Genomic DNA, 22,183 nt, shown 5'->3' with positions numbered 1-22,183 from the left:
AAGTGGATCATCAGTGCTGCTGTAAGTTTCAAAACTTTACTCACTCTATTACAGTTCACTCTATTAGACCTTGTCAGAGACAATCTGTTGCTGAACAGACATCCATGTTTATTTTGGACAGCAGTGAGAGATAAAGTGTGGAATTATTATTAAAATAAAATCCATATTATGGTCTATAATGTGTGTAAGAACAGATTTTTTTTGGCAGTCTCCATTTCAGAGATGTAATGTTTTCTTACAACAGCAAGAGTTTGACAAACACACACACACACACACACACACACACACACACACTAAAGGCAGATACAGAAAGAGAAACAGAGATGTCTGTGATACATGTCAGCCAGTGAATAGAACGTCTTGGGAGAAAGACGGAGAGTGCGAGCAATAGACAGAGAAAGCGCACTTGATGACGTATGGATGCTGACAGACAGACAGACAGACAGGCTGAGTGTTCATCAATGTTTGATTACAGATGGTGGAGCTGAGTGCTGCTGTTAGTCATATAGAACATGACCTTGCAGCTCCCCTCTCCATCCCCCCTCCTCTCTTTCTCTCCTCTCCCTCATTCCTATCTTTCTCTGTCTGTTTATTTTCTCCTCTCATGAGTCCCTTTTAGCCATCTGCCTCCACACCATGTGGCTCTGTAAAGGATGAGGCTGAAGATCAGCCTCCTGGTTCCATAAAAAACACTGCAGGAGCATGGAGTAATTGGCAGAACAGGACTAGCATCCATTTATATGCTCTGTCCCTCATTACTAGTCTTTACTACTGTTCTGAACTGAGAATAAAATCCCCCAAAATACATAATACATCTGCTGTAAAATACATGAAAAGATCAGTTTATGGCAAATTTATAGAAATGTGGCTATTGCCCTTTCTCTTTATCTACTCTCTGTCTATCTACCTATGTATATATTTATTTATAGTACAAAATGTCCAAAAATGATTTATAAAGCTCTTTATAAAAAGAGCTTATTTGCTCTTACTGAAAAAAAAAAAAACCTAACATTAGAATAAACTGGATTTTGAAAGGATTAACCCTTTCAAAAACTCTGCTCATGGCAGTCCACTATTATCTGAGGCTATCATTCAACACCTAGTCGTACCGGTTAATAAATACTTCATTATGTTAAATCAAGTGTGCTGCTGATTAAACAAATACATCAAGGAGAATATCTGGAAAACAGCATTGTTGCCAACTTTGATAAGCCACACACGTGTCATAGATATGCATTTGTTTTGAAGGAATTATACATTTAAATCTCTTAAGCAGTGTTGGAGTACAGCTTTACAGTGAGATTTCTGCTGACACTGATATGTTATGAGTAAATACAGAGAGCAATATGAGGCAGAGCAAATATTTTCTCTATGCAAAACAACTGATGCATGTTTCTGAATCACAGATGAATCAGAAATGAAAATATCCACAATCTGGACATGGCTGTGTGACGGTGAGTGTGTGTGTGTGTGATATTGGTGGACGCAGGGGTGCAAAATTTATGTTGAATACAACAAGTATTCTATTAAAAAAGTAAAACATACAGTGGTTACAGCATGGTTCTGTGCAGTATTTTTTAATAAGTCTAAAGAAAACTGCCTCCTTGAAAGCAGCCCAAGCTTCCGTGCTCTCCGGATAGCTCATTTTCAGGTTGATTCTTATTCCTTATTCTCCAGATGGCTATCAAATTACATTCTCCTGCCCTGAGCACTGACTGTCTCAATCAACATTAATAATTAATGCATCAGTTCATTTCTCTGTCTGACAATCAAACCTCCCACCCCAAAACTCTCTCTCTCTTTCTCTCAATCTGTGTGTGTGTGTGTGTGTGTGTATGTGTGTGTGTGTTACAGCATGGTATTACACCAGAAGTCATTCAGATATGGTGGGATTTGAGGAACTGGATTAGTGCTGCTGGTGTTTGTATATCTGTGTAGCTCCTCATTTCCACCGGATTATCCCAGTCCATTCCCTATTGTCTCTCTCTCTCTCTCTCTCTCTCTCTCTCTCTCTCTCTCTCTCTCTCTCACACACACACACACACACACACAAAGACACACACACACACACACACACACTCTCATTCAGACCCTAGCTCTGGAAAAATACATCCCATCAACAGCCTGAGGAAGAGTTTGAGTCAGTATGAGTGTGTGTGTGTGTATGAGAGAGAGAGAGAGAGAGAGAGAGAGAGAGAGAGAGAGAGAGAAATTTATTTTATTTTCATACCTGATGCTCCATGCAATTGACATTATGTCCTTTTGTCAGCCCTGTTCTAGTCCAGAAATCATCATTCATATATTTATTTTTAATTAATAATAATCATTTAAAAGTAGTATTAAATAAAATATAATATTTATAGTTATAGATTTTTGCCTCTCCATTTTTCTTTCAAAAATTTAGAGGAAATAAAAGCAGTTCAACAGATGGTTAAATTATAGTTAATTTTTGTGATTGAAGTATTTCCTGTAGTAATCAGATAAAATATGATCAACATCAAGCATCAATATTGACACTGAGATATAATTCACAACGAAACCTAAATCATCTGTAGGACAACGACTGAACCGTCGTGTTCTTTCAGACAACGCTCTACAACGAAATTCTTAAATTACAGTTCCCTCTAGTGGCAAGAGTATATTCCTACTGCGTATATTATATGTTTCCTGTTTGAACTACAAATTATTGTCATTATTGTGTTATATAATATTATATATAACCCCAATCACATCTGCCAATAATAATTTAATAATTTAGCCTCGTTTATATTTACAAGCAGTGTCAGGGGACCTCTCAGATGCTGTCATACTTTTGCTATTTTCAGTCAGTTTCCCTAGTTAGTAACTTAACGTTGTGTAACATGAGAGAAGAATGATTTCTTATAAATGTTTATGTGTAAAGATGAATGTTATGAGGTTGTAAACAAAGCTAATCTGAAGGTACTTAAAGGAATTTAGAGATACACTGCTAAAAAAATCAAGCAGGTCAAGAACATACACTGAAGGTATTCTGATTCATTTTACATTAGTCTACAAATAAACACACCATTTCTGGTAATAAGTGCTGGTAATAAGTGCTTTTCTGTTGGTTGCTGTGCAACTAAATTGGCTAGTGCAGCCTTTCTCAACCAGAGTGTTGTCAAAATATTCTGATATTTAAAAATCTAAACGATAGGGTACACGTTTGACTATAACAAGTGTACAACAGGAGGCAAAAATGGTCAGTTCTTACCTAGTGTTCCTTTAATCTTTAGTCTTAAAAAACAGCTCTAAACTAGTGATCTCAGGTTTGTGAACAAACTGCACCGGCTCTTTTAAATAGTTTGGAAAACCAAAAAGAAGTGCATTTACTTGTTTCATATTATTCAGAGCAAAAACAGCTGTAAGCTACAATGCCATGAGACGTTTTTGAGCTGTGTACGTTGATATGTTGACTGACCGATGAGTGAATATTTTAGAAATGAAATGTAATCCCGAAAGCAGAGTGAGTAAATAAAAATGTAACATTTGAATATTGTGAACTTTTCACTGGAGTACAGATTGAAATTAAAATGCATTGTGATTGACTGCTAATAAATGTAACGTTATGTACATTTTGTTTCACATTATTGTATGTGATGTAAGCCTGCCTATCTCCAAAACAGTTTTAAAAAATAGACACCTAATCATTTAAAATCTGGGGAAAAATTTGAAATGCGTACCAATTACAGTAGAAAACATCAGCATGTAGCTCTGCAAATCCCTATATGTCTTTTATGGCAAAGCAGCCCATGTTCACTCTTATGTTTCTCCTCTAAAACTTCTTTTCATTTACAGCTTGTAAAACCAAACATTCTTTTTCCCTGTGCTAATAGTGGCACATTTACATTTTCCACAGGAAATCATTGGTTAAAATAATAATAATAAAAATAAATAATCGGCTAAACATTAGAAGGTGTGGTTACACTTAGGAATGAAGTGATTGACAGCCTTGTCTGCAAGAACTGGACCTCTCTCACAGACCTGTTCATTATATGGAGAAACTTGTAGTGAAGCTGTTAGGTAACTGTCTAGTTAATAGAAATTCATTCATTCATTATCTGTAACACTTATCCAGTTCAGGGTCGCGGTGGGTCCAGAGCCTACCAGAGCCCCTGGAGGGGGCGCCAGTCCTTCACAGGGCAATACACACACATTCACTCACACCTACGGACACTTTGGGAGGAAACCGGAGCACCCGGAGGAAACCCACGCGGACACAGGGAGAACACACGAACTCCTCACAGACAATCACCCGGAGCGGGAATCGAACCCACAACCTCCAGGTCCCTGGAGCTGTGTGACTGCGACGCTAACTGAGGAGCCACCGTGCCGTCCCTAGTTAATAGAAATATAATTTATATATTTTTAATATGTTCAGTTGAAATGTTTGACAGTCAAATTGGTTGCACTAACAAAAAACCTGTAACACGCTCATGCACATATTGGCTTCAAACACTGTGAGTGAACTTTTTCTGTACTCCCCACTTTTAAAGGTATCACAGTTACACCTTAAATGTCACAAAGTTTTCTGTGGCCTGCAGAACTTTTTAATTCCACCTTAAATGTGCATATATCATATGTCCACAGAAGAATCATCCATTCCACCTTAAATGGAGCCAAGATTACTATGTGGCCCTGGTAGAATGATCCATATTATTTTGAAAGTTGCAATGTTTAAGGTGGAATTTTAAATTCTTACACATGGAGCGAATGTGTTTTGAGAAAAGGAAAATTATGAGAAAATTAAATTTCTTTGCAGCCTGTAAGAATCTGCTCTGTTCCTGCCAACACAGCGGCCTGAGCCTATATGACCTTTGTGAAAATGGGGTGAGTCAACCAAATGTAGGAGCAGTGTCTGTCTGGTCTCTTCTTTGCAGACTCTAGTATAAAACTTTAAAACATGGCGGACAATATTGGCTTTTCTATAGAAGCGAAGGAATGGTGTCACACTGTTAATGTTTCTACTGTAAATGACCAGGGACCATGTTCTATAAGGGTGGCCTATTCTTCTTGCACTCTTACAGCAGACAAATGAATCAGTCGATTGTTAGCTGAGAACAAGGGGAAGATGAAATTCATGTGACATCTTTGGGGGGGAAATTATCATTGAGCAAGAACTAGCTAAGAACTATATATATTCAGGTAAATAATTGAAATGGCCATAGAGACATGTCTGTACTTGATACTGATGATAGATTTATAATTTAGACTACCTGTGTTCACTGTTAGCCTAACAAAATTCCCATTAATTCCTGTCTAAGAAGCGGTTTGACTTAAAGTTTAAAGGGAACAGGGATTCAGTCTAGTGCGGGAATCTTTTTAGCTGGAGAACTGTAAGGCCTCAGAATTAACAGAAAGATGCTAAGTTGGGGAGAAATTTAGGGCAACTGTTTAATCATCAAGAATATGAAGTTAAAGTCAGTTTTGTTTCTTGCTGTAATGTCATTTTGTGTGTGTGGGTGTGTGTATCTGTGTGTGACTTTGTATGTATGTGTGGGCATGTTTCTGTGTCTCTGTGTATGATGGTCAAACTGACCCGAAGACCATATGACAGATCTAAATGTGTATGGTATAGTAGCATGTTTGTTTAATTATTATTTTTTGTTTGCAAAAGCTTATCACAGAAAATGAGCTAACGCAATTGAGATTCAGGTAGAAATAAAAATGACTTGTATCACTTTTCATCTTGTAAAATTAGAAATGGGACAATTTGACCCAAATACCATATAAGGGTTAAGAAAATTCTACTATGATAGAAAAAACTAAGTACAGCAGAGAACGTAGACTGTTGTTGGGTGGGAAGAGACATGTGAAGACTTTTGTTGGGTGTGAAGAGACACGTGTAGGCTGTTGGTGGGTGGGAAGAGACGTGTGTTGACTGTCAATTGGTGGAAGGATATGTGCATAGACTGTCGTTTGGTGGGAAGAAACACATGTAGACTGACGTTCGGTGGAAGGAGAGGCATGTAGACTGTCATTTGGTCAAAGAAAAGACGTGTAGACTGTTGTTCGGTTGGATGAGCCAGGTGGTTTTTCATCAATTGATGTGTCTATTGTTATCAATTCAATTTTACATGTATCACAATCGGTATATTTAATCAATTAGATATACGTTATTTAAACTGTTGTTCAATGGTAAGAATGCTTTGTTTTTACTTAGAATTACTTATGAATTCAGATCCTTCCTAGGCTTGGCTTTGATGAGGTTTTAAAGAACTAGATGTAGACTGTTGTTCGGTGTGAAGAGACACCTGTAGACTTTCAATGGGTGGGAAGAGATGCATGTAGACTGTCGTTTGGTGGAAGGAGACACATATAGACACGTTCCATGAAAGGAGATGCGTGTAGACTGTGGTTTGGTGGGAAGAGATGGACATAGACCGTTGTTCGGTGGAAGGAGACATGTGTAGACTGTCATTTGATAGGAAGAGATGCGTGTGGACTCTCATTCAGTGGGAAGAGATTCATGAAGACCGTCGTTCGGTTGGAAGGAGACGCATATAGACCATCGTTTGGTGGAAGGAGACACATGTAGACTGTCATTCGGTGGGAAGAGATGTTTGTAGACCGTTGTTCGGTTGGAAAGAGACACATGTAGACCGTAGCTCAGTGGAAGGAGACACGTGTAGACTGTTGTTTGGTGGAAGGAGACGTGTGTAGACTGTTGTTTGGTTGGATGAGCCAGGTGTTTTTTCATTGTTACTAGTGTTATCAATTCAATTTTACATGTATCACAATAGGTACACTTAATCAATTAGATATACCTTATTTAGTCTGTTGTTCAGTGGTAAGAATACTTTGTTTTTACTTAATATATGGTCTGTAAATGTAACATGAAATAGTTTTGAGCAATTTCGGAATAAACAATTTCTCTGATACTTGGCATTCTCTTTTGTTCTTTTGTTGCTTTTGCATTGTTTTGGAATTTTACTTCACATTTACTGGCAAAAATGTCTTTGGCTTTAATACATTTAATACATTTTGCTTGTAAATATATGAAAGGCACACAGCTCCAGGGGCCTGGAGGTTGTGGGTTCGATTCCCGCTCCGGGTGACTGTCTGTGAGGAGTTGGTGTGTTCTCCCCGTGTCCGCGTGGGTTTCCTCCGGGTGCTCCGGTTTCCTCCCACAGTCCAAAAACACACGTTGCAGGTGGATTGGCGACTCGAAAGTGTCCGTAGGTGTGAGTGTGTGAGTGAATGTGTGTGTGTGTCTGTGTTGCCCTGTGAAGGACTGGCGCCCCCTCCAGGGTGTATTCCTGCCTTGCGCCCAATGATTCCAGGTAGGCTCTGGACCCCCCGCGACCCTAAATTGGATAAGCGGTTACAGATAATGGATGGATGGATATATGAAAGGTTGTTTTTTTTTTTTTATCTTAATCCTACAACAGTTTTATTCTATTATTTAGTCTAATGGGGACTGTTCCCAATTCACTAAAATGGAGCAAACATGCTAAAACCTTGAGATCACTTGCTTTTAAAGTGGGACATAAAAAAGTTAAAGGAAATTTTCATCAGAAAAAAAAATCTTTTTTGTATGATTGTAACCACAGTTGGTATTAATGTTTTACATTTGTGTCTTGGCAGGAATTTTTTTAAGTACACATTGTTTTGTTTAAATCAAGTTTAAATTGGTGTGTACTTCTGTAAATATTAATGATTAATTATTTAATTTAAAGTTACGGGTTTTGCTCTGCTTCTTGAGCGCATGTGCATTATGCTTTCATGGTGTGAACGTGTTGACTTGTTATTTTAAATATTATTTATTGTCAAACGGTTAGCTGATGATTATTATGCAATATATTTCTTGCAGCTCAACATATTTCAGACAAAATATATTCTCGACTATGACTGCAGTTTTAAAGTTACTATAAATAGTATACACCAATATCCATACTTACAATTTACATAAAAATGAAAGCTAAGGTAATGCTGTCAGACTGATAAAAGTCAACTGTCAGTGTTTCATTCACATTAGTAAATTAGAGACATTGCATGCGTCTCACAAAATAGTACTTTTGTATGTCATGTGTTGTAGCTATGGTGTACATGTGAGTAGTTATTTAAAGACAGATTGGCTGTTATAATTGACAGGCAAATTATATCTCCTTCTACGCCTGGATTGTCATCTTAAGACCGTATCTGTTCATGTTTGTGTGTTGTGTATGGGGTCTGTGCTTATAAACCATCTATGTCCTTATTAACACTACTCAGGTCATGTTCCAATAAGGTTGTAAAATTTCAGATATGTGGTTTTCCAAAAAGGAAGGTTTAAAAAGTGTTTTTGTAGTTACTTGCACATTCCTAGTATAAGTGGAATATGGGGTCCCTATAATGCAGGTATTAAATCAGGTGTCCCCATACACCATAGTTACCAGTAGGTGTGTGTGTGTGTGTGTGTGTGTGTGTGTGTGTGTGCATCTGATCCATCCATACAGAGAAAACCCTTATTTCACACTGCACATAAAACCTGACATCATTGTTAACCCAAAATATCTCACTACATATATGACAACAGGAAAATGTTAATTTAGATTTCCTTTTAAATAATGATACTCAAAAATGCATGAATTTTTCTGGACTGCAAGAACAAATGAATTTATTGAACATTAATATTTTCATTCTAAAGCCAAAAATCCACAAAAATGTATTTTCAATTCAATTTTACAAATATTTGCTCTACATGAGGTGGCTAAATTACACTTATATAAAACATAAGGCTTCTCCTTTTTGACATTTTATTAAGGTTTAACATTCATGTTAAGCATTCATCTTTTAGCACTTCTTTTGCTGTTGAGAAATCACATGTTTTTTACACAAACTTTCAAAGACCAGCAAATCTGATTTTACTACTACTACTACTTTTGGTAAATTCAAAAGTCTTCTGAACAATTATAATGGACACAAACACAGTCACCTGTAACGTTATTAATAATAATGCATTCCCTTTATTATGTTTTTGGCATAGATATGTTCAATAATCAAGAGAGTTTTGAATGAACAGACATTTATACTTATTAAAATCTCAGAATTTGAAATCTCACTTTTCTCTGTGTAGTGTTGATTTTGATGTATTTATTTATTTATTTTTGGGAGAATATATGAACATGAGCATACTTACATACTACTCCATCATAAATAAATGAACAATCAAATATGTGCATTAACAGCAGTTCTGTTGCTAGAACAGTTTCATTGCCCTATGGCAATTGGGATGGTATAGGTTTTTATCAATCAAGGACATTCCTCGCTAACCTCCTAAAAGTACAATGAACAGTTCTGAGATGAACCACCAGCCGTAACAGATGTGATGACTGATTTAATGTGTCAGAAATTGTATTATGTTCATCTTTCAGTTGCAGTTTCTTTTCTTTTTTTTACTGCTGGAATGTACCCTTTAACCACAAGCAAGTTTTACTGTACACCAACAAAAATTCCTCTTCAGTGTGGCAGATCTAAACATAGCATTTACTTGTGAACTCACTCAGCAGACACCACTGAGTTTATTATATGTAGTGGAGTTAATTTTATGACAGATTTTTACTCATCTTTAAGTTCAGCACCTTCCAAAATTAGAAATATGTAATGGTCTATAAAGGTGCAGTTCACGATTGTAATCACTTTTTATAAAATTCAGAAGATGTTTCCTCACCAATCGCTGCTCTGCAGTCTGTTTGCATGCTGGAAACCGGTCCAATGGGTTTATGAAACCCCAGTTTCTGTAAAATGAGTAAAAAATAAACATTCTCAGTTCTGTATGCTAAGCTTTCTCTCTCTCTCTCTCTCTCTCTCTCTCTCTCTCTCTCAGCACATGGCAGAGGTATCTGGAGTTTTTTAGACCATGGAGAGAGCTCCAAATGTTGAAAATCACAAACTGAAATGAGGATTGCTCAATTCCTGCTCCATAGGTGTGTAATATTGACATATTTTTCCTGTTTTTGATCACTTAAGATGGAAAAATCTCCAAACTCAGGAGATGGCTAACAGCATTACCAAAAGTGCTACAAAACAAAACTTTAGCCAAATACAAACAACAGTTGTGACTTTCCCTCAATTATACTGTTCCACCTTAAAATACACAGCGCTTAGAACTGCATTTCCCCACAACTGTAGTAATTTATAAGTAATTTATTTAACTGTTTTTTTTTACACTGCGAATCTTCATCTCAGTTACATTTTAGTGTCCTGATAGGTGTTACACTTTCTTTTTTCCTTATCTCCTTACTAAGAAAAAGCTTAGTCAGTTAACTTCTGGGACACATGGCAGTGGGAGTGGTTAGGTCTGATATTAACTTTAGCTGCCTTCAGCAACTGAAAATCTTGTCAACAACAAAACACTGTGCCTGCTACTAACCAACAGAAGGCCCTACACCCTATGATATGGCACCATTTACCTTTCCGTCTTCCAGTAACTACTATACATTTCTTGAGGTTTCTGGACACCTCTTTGTAGAGCATTAATGTTTATTTTAAAAGTACACAGTCAAATCCTAACAATTAACCTGATTTCCAATCCTGGCCCTTGAGCTCTAACAGCCTATAGACTTTCTATAGGCCTTCAGGTGCATCTGAATATTAATATTTAACACTCAACAACTGAGCTGGATCTGAACTCTCGGGATAGCATGATTGGTCACCTCTATTATTGTCTTATGACACCTTTTTTCTCCCAATACATACTTAGGCGAGTTTGTTAAAAGCAATTTTCTCACTATAATAGAAAGCAATATATGTGCTTTTGTTTCCCTTATGCATTGTCTTCATATTGGTGTCAAACACTGCTCTTTTGAATGGTTCAGCATCTAGACTTCTGTTTATACTTTCACCTCTCACTTTAGGGCTTGAGCATTTTATTTTAGACAAAATGACGATAAAAAGAGAACTGTGACTAAGAAACAAGTTTTTAAACTGACAGATTTGCAGTTTCTTTGTTGTCTTTTTTAAAAAAAAATGATGTTACAAATGTATATTTCTTCTCAAGTTGTTTTTACACATTATTGGCTAAATAAAATCAAATCATCATAGCAATGTTCCAGGCTGTTTCAACTGAACACCAGAACATTCAAACCCACTGAAGCTGAGCATGTTTGGACCAGGTCGATACTTGGGATGTGACACCTCCAAGGAAATCTTGGGTGGCTGCTGGAAGTGGTGTTGTTGGATCAACAGGGGGCGCTATCCCCAACAATGTACTTTCTAACCAGTGGTGACAACATCTTGGCAAGCCATGGTGACTCTTTATCGTTCTCGTTCTGCCGGGGGGTGGCAAGGGCTTCCCAGCCTTTATTTATTTATTTATTTATTTAAATCTTATCCCTTCTTCAGGAGGTCCTCCACAGCTGAATGTGATTTTTCGTGACTCTCTTTAACTGACTCTCAGTGAGAAGAAGGGGTTGAGGAAAATCCCATCTTAATTCCAAGATGTTCGTTTTTATAAACGGCGCCATCTAGTGACGATGCTGTGTAATGCACTACCGGAAGTGTTATATAACCACAACACACGAATCATCCGCGTAAACTCCCCTTTCACTGCAAATAATCTTCATATGTTCAGGACTATTTTATGTGGGTATTCAAGGAAAGAATATCACGTATATAATACCGGTGTTCCCAAATGCATTATTCCATGAGAACTAACAAACGCATTATAAATTTGGAGTCTCTTGAATCCCCTGTAAGCAGTAGTTTGTTTGTAATGAAGACATCTGCATTTCATATTTTCATACTGACATTTCACTGTAATGGGGTTCACAAATGTCCACGGCACAGATTCTTTGCATTACCAGTACCAGCATATGGTACAGGCCATAAGACTGCACTGGCTGAATCACTGTCATGGTTTTAGGGGGGGGACACGTCATTATGTTATGCTTCGCATCATTTTCTACGCGTTTGCACATACAGATGTTGCGTAGGTGCTCTCTGAGCATAGCTGCTAGTGGTGGGCTGGGCAGTCAGACGTGTTTTATGTGTGACAAACGACGTTTGTCATTATCAAAATGGTCCCGTTTCCGTGGCCAAAAGGGGGTGGGGTGGGGTGGGGTGGGGTGTGGGGGTGGCATTCCTTTATTTCGAATTAAACATTCACACATACACACTCATTCTATATCCACATTATTCTCGATGACGTTAAGTGTCCTGTTCGAAAAGAGAGTTTTTCGCGTTGCGTAGCCCCTTTGCGCATAGCGCGCACGCAGATTGCAAAGCCCACAGCCGCAGCACCGCTGCAAGCAAAGGGCGCTCACACAAGGCGTGAGACACACACACAAGCGCGCGCACGCACACACACACACACACCCAGAGGACAAATGGTCTCCACTAATGCGCCAAGTGCGCACCAAAGAGCTCGGGCTTGAGCCTGCTTGCGCGGGTTGGAACGAATAGCCACGTCGAGAGAAGACGACGTCTGTATTTTTTTTTCTGCTTTGCTTTCACGGGCAAAGAAAGAAACCCAAAATGGGGCTGGTATGAACTGAGCTCGAGCAACATGCCAAACAACAACAAAAACATGATAAAAACGGCACGAGTCGCCAGTGAAATGCGCTCTCTCAGTCGCTGCGCTTGTGAAAGCGAGCATGCGCCACGCATTCGCTCTACCGTGCTTTCTTTCTTTCTAACGGGTAGAGGAGCGACACACAGAAATCACCACAAGTGTAGGTAAAGTCTGCTACTTTTTGCTCCTTTTAAGCATCAATAAATGCTATTATGGTTGTTTCAATGCGTTGTGGTTTGTGGACAAGATGGCGCCGAGCAGTCAGGTGACCTTGTGTGAGTGTGTTGTTTGGGTGTGTGTGTGTTTGTCCTTGTCTTGCTAGCGTTGTGAGGACCAAACGTCCTCACAATCATAAGACATGGGGTCGTCTTCGTTTGACGATGTGGTATTTTTAGCACACGTTCATCGGTTTTTGAAAATCTTTTTTTAAACAAACAAATGTCTTTTGGTTGCTGAGATTAAGATCGGACTTGTGTATAGATGTAGGTTAGAGGCCATATTCCTATACAGACGCCCGGAGGTCCTCTGAAGTATAGTGAAACAAGATTTTGTGTGTGTGCGTGTACGTTTTCCCCCTCCTTGCGGAAGTGAAGGGCTCCCAAATGAAAGCCCATTGGCTGGTTTGAACTGTGTACTGCGCGACGTCGGCTCTTGGTTGGAGCGCGCGATGTGGCAGTCAAGCGCATGTGACAAACTTGTTTTTTAAGACGACGAAGTGAGGGACTGAAGTCTCGCCAAGTGCCGTAGTGCCACCGAGAGCTCATAAACACCAATAATCTTAATAAGCAGACATATTTAATAGTGAAACACTATGTAATTAACATTTTGTTTTTTATTTAACAGCTCTTTTTTTTAATCAATGCAACTCAGATCTACAAAATGCGATTCTTTATTAAAAGCGACTCTAAAAAAAACACTTTAATTATTAGATGGTTCTTATCTACATCAAGCTCCTTGTTTATAACTTTTTCAAGAAACAAACGTGGTACAATTAAGTGATTAAAACTACATTTGCCACAAGAAAGACGACCCTTTTTGTCATGCATGCTGGCTTGGAATTATTTCTGGTTGTGTTGACACAGTGGCGGTTAACGCCACGAGGATTTTATCATTTCGGGAATGTTAGACTACTTTCACATAGGTAAAAGCACCGTCCTGTTGCCAGTTTTGGTTTTATAGCACTTTACACAGCACGTAGCTCCGAAGAGCTCAGAAATGAGATCTGACATACATTAGTTTAATAAAACAGGCAGATTACAATGTTGCAGATCGTGTGCATGTATGTTTTCCCGGTGGAAGGGTTGATTTAGTCCATTTAATTATTACAATGGACCAAATAATCCATGTAGTTGGCCTGTAGACTAACACTTCTTTTTCCTTGCGTGAAATACACTTAGGGTAAGTTGTTTTGAATCAGTTAACCCGGTTTGGTAAATGTCTGTATGCTCACATGACGCTGCATTTATCTATTGTTTGCAAATTGATATTTGGGTCTCACTGCTGGTGGTGTTTACCCTCACAGCGGCTGTGTTGCATACGGCTTCGGTCAGTTTTTAGTCTCTGGCGCCTTCCACACTTTGGGTGATTTTATCGCATAGATGTCACCCTAAAACAGCCTTAAAGAATCAGCCAAACTCTCCTTGTAACCCCACCCAATATCAAGTCTCCCGTTCATTGGTGGAGCAGCTTGTTCTAGGCACGTTCATATCTTATTGAGCGTCTTTCATTGGTCGGTGGTGACGACAATCCCACACCCAACTCCCACCTCCTGAGGCATCAAGTTTGGGAGACCAGGGCAGCTCTAGTTTGTAAAAGGGGCTATAGCTCAATGTGCAGCAGAGACTCCTAAGTCTAAGTGTGTTCTCTTTTTTATTTTAAAACAAATTACAGAAAAATTTAACCATTCACAATCCACACGCAAGATGGATATGAAGAAAAGAATTCATCTGGAGTTGCGAAACAGGACGCCGTCAGACGTAAGCACCTCTTTTTGCGTCTCTATGAGAAGCTGGAGGGTTTTAAGTGTATAACGTTGTTGAATGTGCATGCGACAAGTTTTGATGCCTTTAATCAAAAGTTTGACGGTGACGAGGGGCTTCGGATGATTAACGTGCAGCCCGTTGTGTTTACATGCGGAGTTTCGCGGTTTCGTCGCTCAACTTTTTTTCCGATAGGGTTTGATTAATCGATGCCCTGCTAACTGTAACAGTACTAACACGCGTTATGCAGCTCGAGTATAAACAAGGAAAGAGGGAGCGCGAAAGAAAGCGCATGAGAAGCCATATTTGTAACTTTGTAGTCCTGAACGCGCCCTTTTTCCTTTGCATCTCTTCGGCGATATACACAACACAATGCCGCTTCAAATCAAGCCTGAGGTTTATTCCTGTCTAAATTTAACGTTACAGCAAGGCTTAGGGTAAGGGCCTAACCTTCACTTGTGGGGCGAATTTGAATCTCTTGTACAGACATTTGAGTGACCGTTTTAACTAACAAGTTTGTTCATTCTTTTAATATTTTCAGTGCTGACGAGTATTACAATTAAAACGAATCCGAACGGTCGTGTCTAACAGGGCTCAACACCCATACATATTTTTTTCGACTATAGTGATGTGTAGGGTACGACCACGCTTTTCTGTTTCCAGTGCCGTTGACTATCCAGTTGCGTAAAAGGCGCCCAAACGCAATTAAAACTGCATTATGTCGACGACACGCGTAAAGCACACAAAACAAGGGAAGAGCAACACTCGAATCACATTTAAATGGTCGACTTTTTCGGTGACTCCTAAGCCAACTCCATTTCGAGATATGTTCTCAGATTAGTCCGATAACACTCGCCAAAGTCCCTGACATTGCCTTCCTACGTTTCCAAAAACAGCGCGTCCGCGCAGTAATGTAGCTAGATAAACTGTAAGGGTCGGCATTTCACTGCATTTTCCCCAAGCACACCGGGTCTGAGGCTGAAACCAATAAGGAATAAGCCGTGTCTGTGTTTGAGACGCGTGGCTGGTTTTATTTACTCGGTGTTTTATACGGAACGCTCACTCGCTCTACCACTCGAAGCAGAGCTGTTCTACTTCACATATCTAGGACAAGCCGCCATTTTAACCAGCAACAAAGGCGCACGACATTTAACCGAGGCGTTTACCCGTGACTGCGTACGAGCCGAATCGTTTAAGCCACTGTGGACCTGGGGAAAAAAAAACAAAGCAGTTTGTTTTCCGAAGTCCGCTAAACTGGGTGCTGGTAAACCCCGCGATCCCGGTTTGATAACATTAGCACCGATGATACCTGCCCCTCCTACTCCACTCTCCGTGCACCCAGCACAATGTAATGCAATACAGCTCGACCAACTCGTAACCTGGCCCATGTTTACGAACCCCTCTTTTTTTCTACTCGCGTTCCTCCTTTCGTTGTTGATTTTAAAACAGTCCGCAGCTTGAAGCGAAGCCGCGCCGCTTGTTGCGGAGTCAGCCATTTTGTTTCTGTTGTTGGGGGTGAAAGCAGCGGGAGTCGTCGAAGTGTGGATCTCGGTTTAACGCTCACTGGTCGTTTAAACGTGGAATGTGGAAGTCCGCTCTCGCCAGTAAAATAAGCAAATGAATAGATAGGTCTACGTCTTCTTTACAAAAGTACGCCAAACTTTAACTCAACAGGCCTGCCTCCAAGTAACTTTCGTGACTTTCTGTAAAACAAAATCGTCTCGGATGACATGGTGTCCCAGAATAATGACAAATGTATTGAAAATCTTGACGTAATATCTAAATAACGACGAATGTATCGCTAGTAGTTATTTTGACCTGGGAGTTCAGGACAGTTACAGGTTGTGAGATGCTCTTCTGAAATAATTATTTAAATTTAAGAAAGCATGTAGCCTATTTTCAGAAAAGTCATTATTTCACTGCCATACGTCAGTTTTTTTGGGTCATCGTTATTTTTAAAGGAATATATTGCATAAATGGGTAACTTTGTTGCAAACGGTGCAGATGTTAGTGGTGGCTTCCCCAACATAACCACACTGAGAAAGTCTTTTGTTGTGTTTGTTTTGGCTACAAGTTAAAGCTGTCAAATACTATTAAGAAGAAAGAAATATATTTAAAATCTTATTTGCATTTTAATTTCCACCCATAAATCATCAGCAAATGGCTTCAGTTACAAAATAAAGGTAACAAGTTTTGTAATATAGGGGTCATTTTTTGGTTCTTTAAAGTGTCACTTTGAACTTTGGTCTCGTAGAGGTGTAACAACACAGTGGAACAATTTGACACGTAAAGAGCTGTTTCAGCATTTAAAGAGTTCTTTGAAATAGCTGTATTTTATATAAACATGCTACTTCAATAAAGGAACCATACATATATAAATAATTTGTGTGTGTGTTCTGTTTTGAATCCCTGTTTTGCACCCAGTAATTCAGGGTAGGCTCCGGACCCACCGCGACCCTGAACTTCATAAGCGGTTGCAGATGATGAATGGATGAATGAATGTTCTGTTTTAAGACTTAAGCAGTGCTATCCTGTTAATGGAATTTGGCTCATAAGCACAAACTCATGGCTTTTTCTCATTAAATGCCCTCAAAAGATGACTTGAGTTAACTTTACAACTTTTAAAATTCTTATGGTAATAACCAATTCTCTGTGAAGGTGGCTTTATAAGAAAGAATGAAAAAATTGTGATCCATTCTTAATGAAATATTGAGAAGAAACGGCTGTAAAGGTGCCCCCTCTTGGTGTGACTTATGATATGCAGATACAGCACTTGCTGCCATTCAAGCAAGCTACACTCTGAGTCAAAAGCTGGTAACAGCAGTGATGTGGCTCAATTTAAGCTTGCAATATGAACCCAGTGATAGTCCATGCAAAGCACCTCCTGCCTTATAGGGAGCTGCAGTGATGGAAACTGGTACAAATGCTAAGAAGCAGAGCTCAATTTCAAACAATCACATGATTTAATTTAATTTATTTCATATTTCACTTATTTCCCATGTGTTTGTTTTATTTTTTCCTAGGTGAAAGAGCTTGTGCTTGACAACTGTCGGTCAAATGAAGGCAAAATTGAAGGCCTTACAGATGAGTTTGAGGAACTGGAATTTTTAAGCACAATCAATGTAGGCTTAACATCAGTTGCCAACTTACCGAAGCTCAACAAACTTAAAAAGGTAAGAATATTGTTTTCTCAGAGTTCATAACCTCGTGTTATAGTTAAAACGTTTTCAAATAAATAAACATATCTTATATGCTATAGCTGGAGCTCAGTGATAACAGAATCTCAGGAGGTTTGGAGGTCCTGGCAGAGAAATGTCCCAACCTTACCCATCTGAACCTCAGTGGCAACAAAATCAAAGACCTCAGCACGATTGAACCCCTGGTGAGTATTAAGGGTATGAAGGTGATGTGCTGTTATGGAAACCAAAAATAATAGGCACTGGAATGGGGATTCATAGCTACCATCTGACGCTACAGGTCACTTCACAAGCTATGCCAAAAAAACAAAGATTAGCTGTAGAAGTCGACAGTACCTGCTTTCTTCTTGTACCTCCCCATTGAATGTGGTCGTTAGACCCATGTCCTTGGTAGCTTTCTTTCTAGGGTATGCTGAGAGAACCTGTTTGAGAATCTTTAACATAGAGTTGAGATAGAATGTGTAGCACAAGTTTTTAAGTATTGAAATGTGAAAAATTAGTAATGTACATAGAGCAATAGATCATAAGTGAAACTTTGGTGACTTGGATAATCCAGAGCAAAAATTTTGTGCAGTTAAATCATTTTTCATCGTTCATTTGGTAACAATTTAATCTTTCACCACTACATAGCTGTGAATGAATTTATAAAACTAATATTCACAATTCACTTAAAGTGGGGATCAAATTATTAAATTCAATTGAACAAAAATAGATACAGAACATTAAGATGTTTGTTTTTGAATTTTGAAAATATTGAATGAAATATGTAAGAATACCCTTCATTTAATAGTTACTAATGCTTTTTTTTTTTTTTTTTAACAGAAAAAATTGGAAAGCCTCAAAAGTTTAGACTTATTCAACTGTGAGGTGACAAACCTGAATGACTACAGAGAAAATGTCTTTAAGCTGCTGCCTCAGTTGACATACCTTGACGGCTATGACAAAGAGGATAAAGAGGCACCTGACTCTGATACAGAGGCCTATGTTGAGGGACTGGATGATGAAGATGATGACGACGATGGTATTGTTTTTACTCAATATTAAACATTTAAGTCTAATATGCATGTTTATGTTGTCCAGAGATTTATGCCAAATTAATTTTTGAATAATTGAATGAATATGAATTCCCGAACCTGGTTCATATTTGTGCCTGTAGAAGTAGAAGAGGAAGAATATGATGAAGATGCTGCCCCTGGAGATGAAGATGAAGAAGGTGAAGATGAGGATGAGGAGGAAGGAGAAGAGGAAGAGGAAGATGATGTCAGTGGAGAGGTGATTTTGAATATTCATCCAGCTTGCAAGAAATCCGGAAATGGCGTCTATGAAGTCATAGTGTTTCAAAAGAACGAGGGAGCTGTGAAGTTGCTAATTGGAACTTAATCTAATGTATTTTATCTCACTAAAATTTCTCATGCTTTAGGAAGAGGAGGAGGAAGATGTAAATGACGGAGAAGTTGATGATGAGGACGATTATGGTAAGTGAATGGGCAATTTATTATATATATATATATATATATATATATATATATATATATATATATATATATAATTTGTTTTTATTATTATTTTTTTTTTGTTTCAAATATTATTTTTCACATTGGAAAACAACTTGAAATGTGATATCTTGAATGTTTTAAAATATAATTGGATGTGTAAATGGATAGAAAATTTGCATATTTACTTTTTGGATTTATTTATTTTCCCTCCAGAAGAAGAGAGGGGTCAGAAGAGGAAAAGGGAGTTGGACGAAGAAGGAGAGGATGAGGATGATGACTGAACATGCACTCTTGGGTCCCCCTTTTGTGATCTGACTGTTTTAACCCTCTATTTCTATGTCCTAATGTTGTTTTGCGGTGGTATAGGGAAGTATGCAAATGGTAGGGGTGGGTTAGTAAACGGACAAGGACAGTTTATTTTTTTTTTATTATTATTTTTTTTTTTAACTTTACGTTTGATCCCCTTCATTTTCTCAAACCTCTACAGATGGCTGGCAACACAGTAGTGGAAAAATTTCCTATTGTCAGAAATACCATGAGTTTGCTCTTTGTAATTTTTATTTTCTCTTTACTGGTGATGCCTAAATGCTTATACAGTTTGCTGGGTATGACGTATGTATTTAAAAGACAAAAAATACCAAAAACCTTTTAAAACAGCATGTCTGGCTCTATTTTAAAAGTTGACTACTGGATTTCAAGAGCGAACATTTTCTTACCCACTTTTTTATCACATCTTTTTATTTGTGTACATTCATTGCGTCTCTTTAATATCGTTGTCATCATGTGGCGTGATGTTCAGGCTTGGAGGAGATAGTGTAGAATCCACTTGAACATGCACAGTACAACCTCTAAATGTGATTTATATTTTTATTTTATTTTTGTTTCAATGTTTAGAGCTGAATGTCTGCCCTTGTCAAATGACTCCTAAACCCTTTCTCCTCCTTGCGTGGGTAGTTCAGAGGTTTTCGTGTTCTTTGTAAATAATGACCAAATATATTTTTTTCTATTTCCCTTTGATAATGGCAGACATTTTCACAAATAATCTCAGTTGTAACCATTAACTGTAATAAAATGAATGAAAACACATGCAGCTGTAACGTAATTTTGGGAATCAGTTATCAGAGAAATATATACTGATTTCATGTTCACAGTGGAACACCTGAGCATGTGACTTATCTTCTTAGGTCATTGGTTGGCAAGTTATTGGGTGTATGGTCTCATCACTGAAATTCTAGATGTCCATCACATTTACTTATTGAAATTGTAATTGTAAGCTCAGGGAAAGGAAAAAAAAATAGCTTGTATTTTTTATTTATTATTATTATAATTTTTTTTGATGCCCTTTTTTGTGTCTGAATATTTTTGTAAATATTCAGAAATCTTATTGAAATAATTATTTAAGCGCAAGACATTCTGAGCTGTATTTGGTGGTTCTAAATTCTTTTTATTTCTTGTTTTTAAATTATTAAAATCAGAGACATTTAGATGTGACTGAGAAAAAAATCAGCATTTTTGTTGGAAGTGAACTTTTTCAAGGTGCCCTTCAGAAAGTGTTCCTGAATACTTCACAAGCAGTGGGTCACCAGGAGTGTTGCATGCTATTATTATTATTATTTTCAGAATTAGAATTATTTCAGGACTCTCCTCCTGTCTGCCATCCAAGTCCAGTGCTTCAAACAGTTTGCATTTTACACTCATATTCCACACTGTTCTTTCTGCTATTAAATCATGTCAAATGTGTGGCTAGTATATGGCATTCAGTTGAGAAGGATAATGACCCAAAGGGCTCTGTATAAATCAGGAATCATTCTGCTGTACAGCCACACTCTGATGCAGCAAGATACTGATGTCACCAAGAGGAGAATCTGGGGATTACATGAAGGAAATTCCATGTTTGCCTGTTTTTCCAAACTAACAAAACATGCAGGATTTATGACACTTAAAACATGACAAGATATGCCTTTAACAGGTACATTATAACAAGGTTTAACTTTTAAATGGTGGCTTGAAATGTTCTTGCCATCTCACCCAATCAGATCAAAGGGGTGCAGAAATGTTTCAGGAAAGTTTTTCGGACATTGGATGTTTTCATTATTTTCCCCTAAAATGGTATTCAAGTTAGATGTGAGGGGCAGTAAAACAACCCAGGGATTGGATGTACAGGAAAGTATAATTAAATGATAAATTATTACAAAGTCAATGTGAAGAACTAATCCACCTCCTGCAAAATTGCACATTGTATTTACACTTTAAATGACCATTGGTGCGGTATTCCGTCCCCACGTACCTCATCCTTTCATCTAAGGGAACATGAAACTTCCTCAGGTGTGCTGATAAGACTGATGTACTCCGTACTTACGTTTACTCAGAAAACAGCACCTTTGCTTGAGTGTTATAGGCATATGCTAAAGTTTAAAATAAACAACTCAAAAGTGTTTAAATGAGTTTTATGAGACAAATTATAGATCTTCACCTCCATCATTGCTGCTTAATCCATTTCAGGGTTGTGGTAAACTATAAAGGTTGAATAATTCAGTTTAAACAGCACAAAGCGTGCAATCAATGCACAGTCCTAAGCCATCTTGTTTTCTGGTTCTTCAGATGTGAACTGGGCCATAAAGGCCAAAATTATCTGCACAGTTTAAAGCTGAAACAGCATCACACACTGAGAAAAACATCTGCAGAATCTTTTAAGTGTTCACTTTAATTCTAGTTGCTTCTGAAGTCAGGCCTGCTATTTACTAACAAAATAAAGACTTGGATAGATCTTTTCTTGCAATGCATCATAAGCAGGAATATGATCAGAAGAAATCATTAAAGCAACTGAAATAATGTTGAGGGTTCCTTATTACTTACATTAGTTTACTTAAATATCATGTAAGACTTGTTATGATAAACTTATCTAGGACAATTTATGTAACTCACTCCAATGAAGTATTTCCGACATGAGCCAAAGTCCAATGTCTTTTAAAGAAACTTCCTACTAGCATTAGGCTACAG

The 22,183-nt window shown here is 38.1% G+C and overlaps 1 protein-coding gene across 3 annotated transcripts; it reads left to right on the top strand.

The window, feature by feature from the left end:
• The first annotated feature begins 12,288 nt into the window (after positions 1–12,288).
• LOC136676278 (acidic leucine-rich nuclear phosphoprotein 32 family member A) lies at positions 12,289–20,530 on the top strand. 3 transcript variants are annotated; one of them, XM_066653148.1, is made up of 8 exons: positions 12,289–12,671; positions 14,402–14,487; positions 17,514–17,663; positions 17,750–17,872; positions 18,510–18,708; positions 18,844–18,959; positions 19,108–19,162; positions 19,397–20,458. In XM_066653148.1, exons 2-8 carry the CDS (start codon positions 14,434–14,436, stop codon positions 19,462–19,464), a joined length of 765 nt encoding a protein of 254 aa, XP_066509245.1. In that variant the 5' UTR covers positions 12,289–12,671; positions 14,402–14,433; the 3' UTR covers positions 19,465–20,458. The 3 variants fall into 3 exon arrangements, with proteins under 3 accessions (XP_066509245.1, XP_066509244.1, XP_066509246.1); XM_066653147.1 differs by having other exon boundaries at positions 12,289–12,675; XM_066653149.1 differs by lacking the exon at positions 12,289–12,671 and having other exon boundaries at positions 14,158–14,487; positions 19,400–20,530.
• The last annotated feature ends 1,653 nt before the right edge of the window (positions 20,531–22,183 follow it).

The sequence above is a fragment of the Hoplias malabaricus genome, chromosome X2 (assembly GCF_029633855.1).
Source record: "Hoplias malabaricus isolate fHopMal1 chromosome X2, fHopMal1.hap1, whole genome shotgun sequence".
NCBI lineage: Eukaryota > Metazoa > Chordata > Actinopteri > Characiformes > Erythrinidae > Hoplias > Hoplias malabaricus.
The sequence above is the reverse complement of the archived record's forward strand: the minus strand, read 5'-3'. Positions and strand labels throughout refer to the sequence as shown.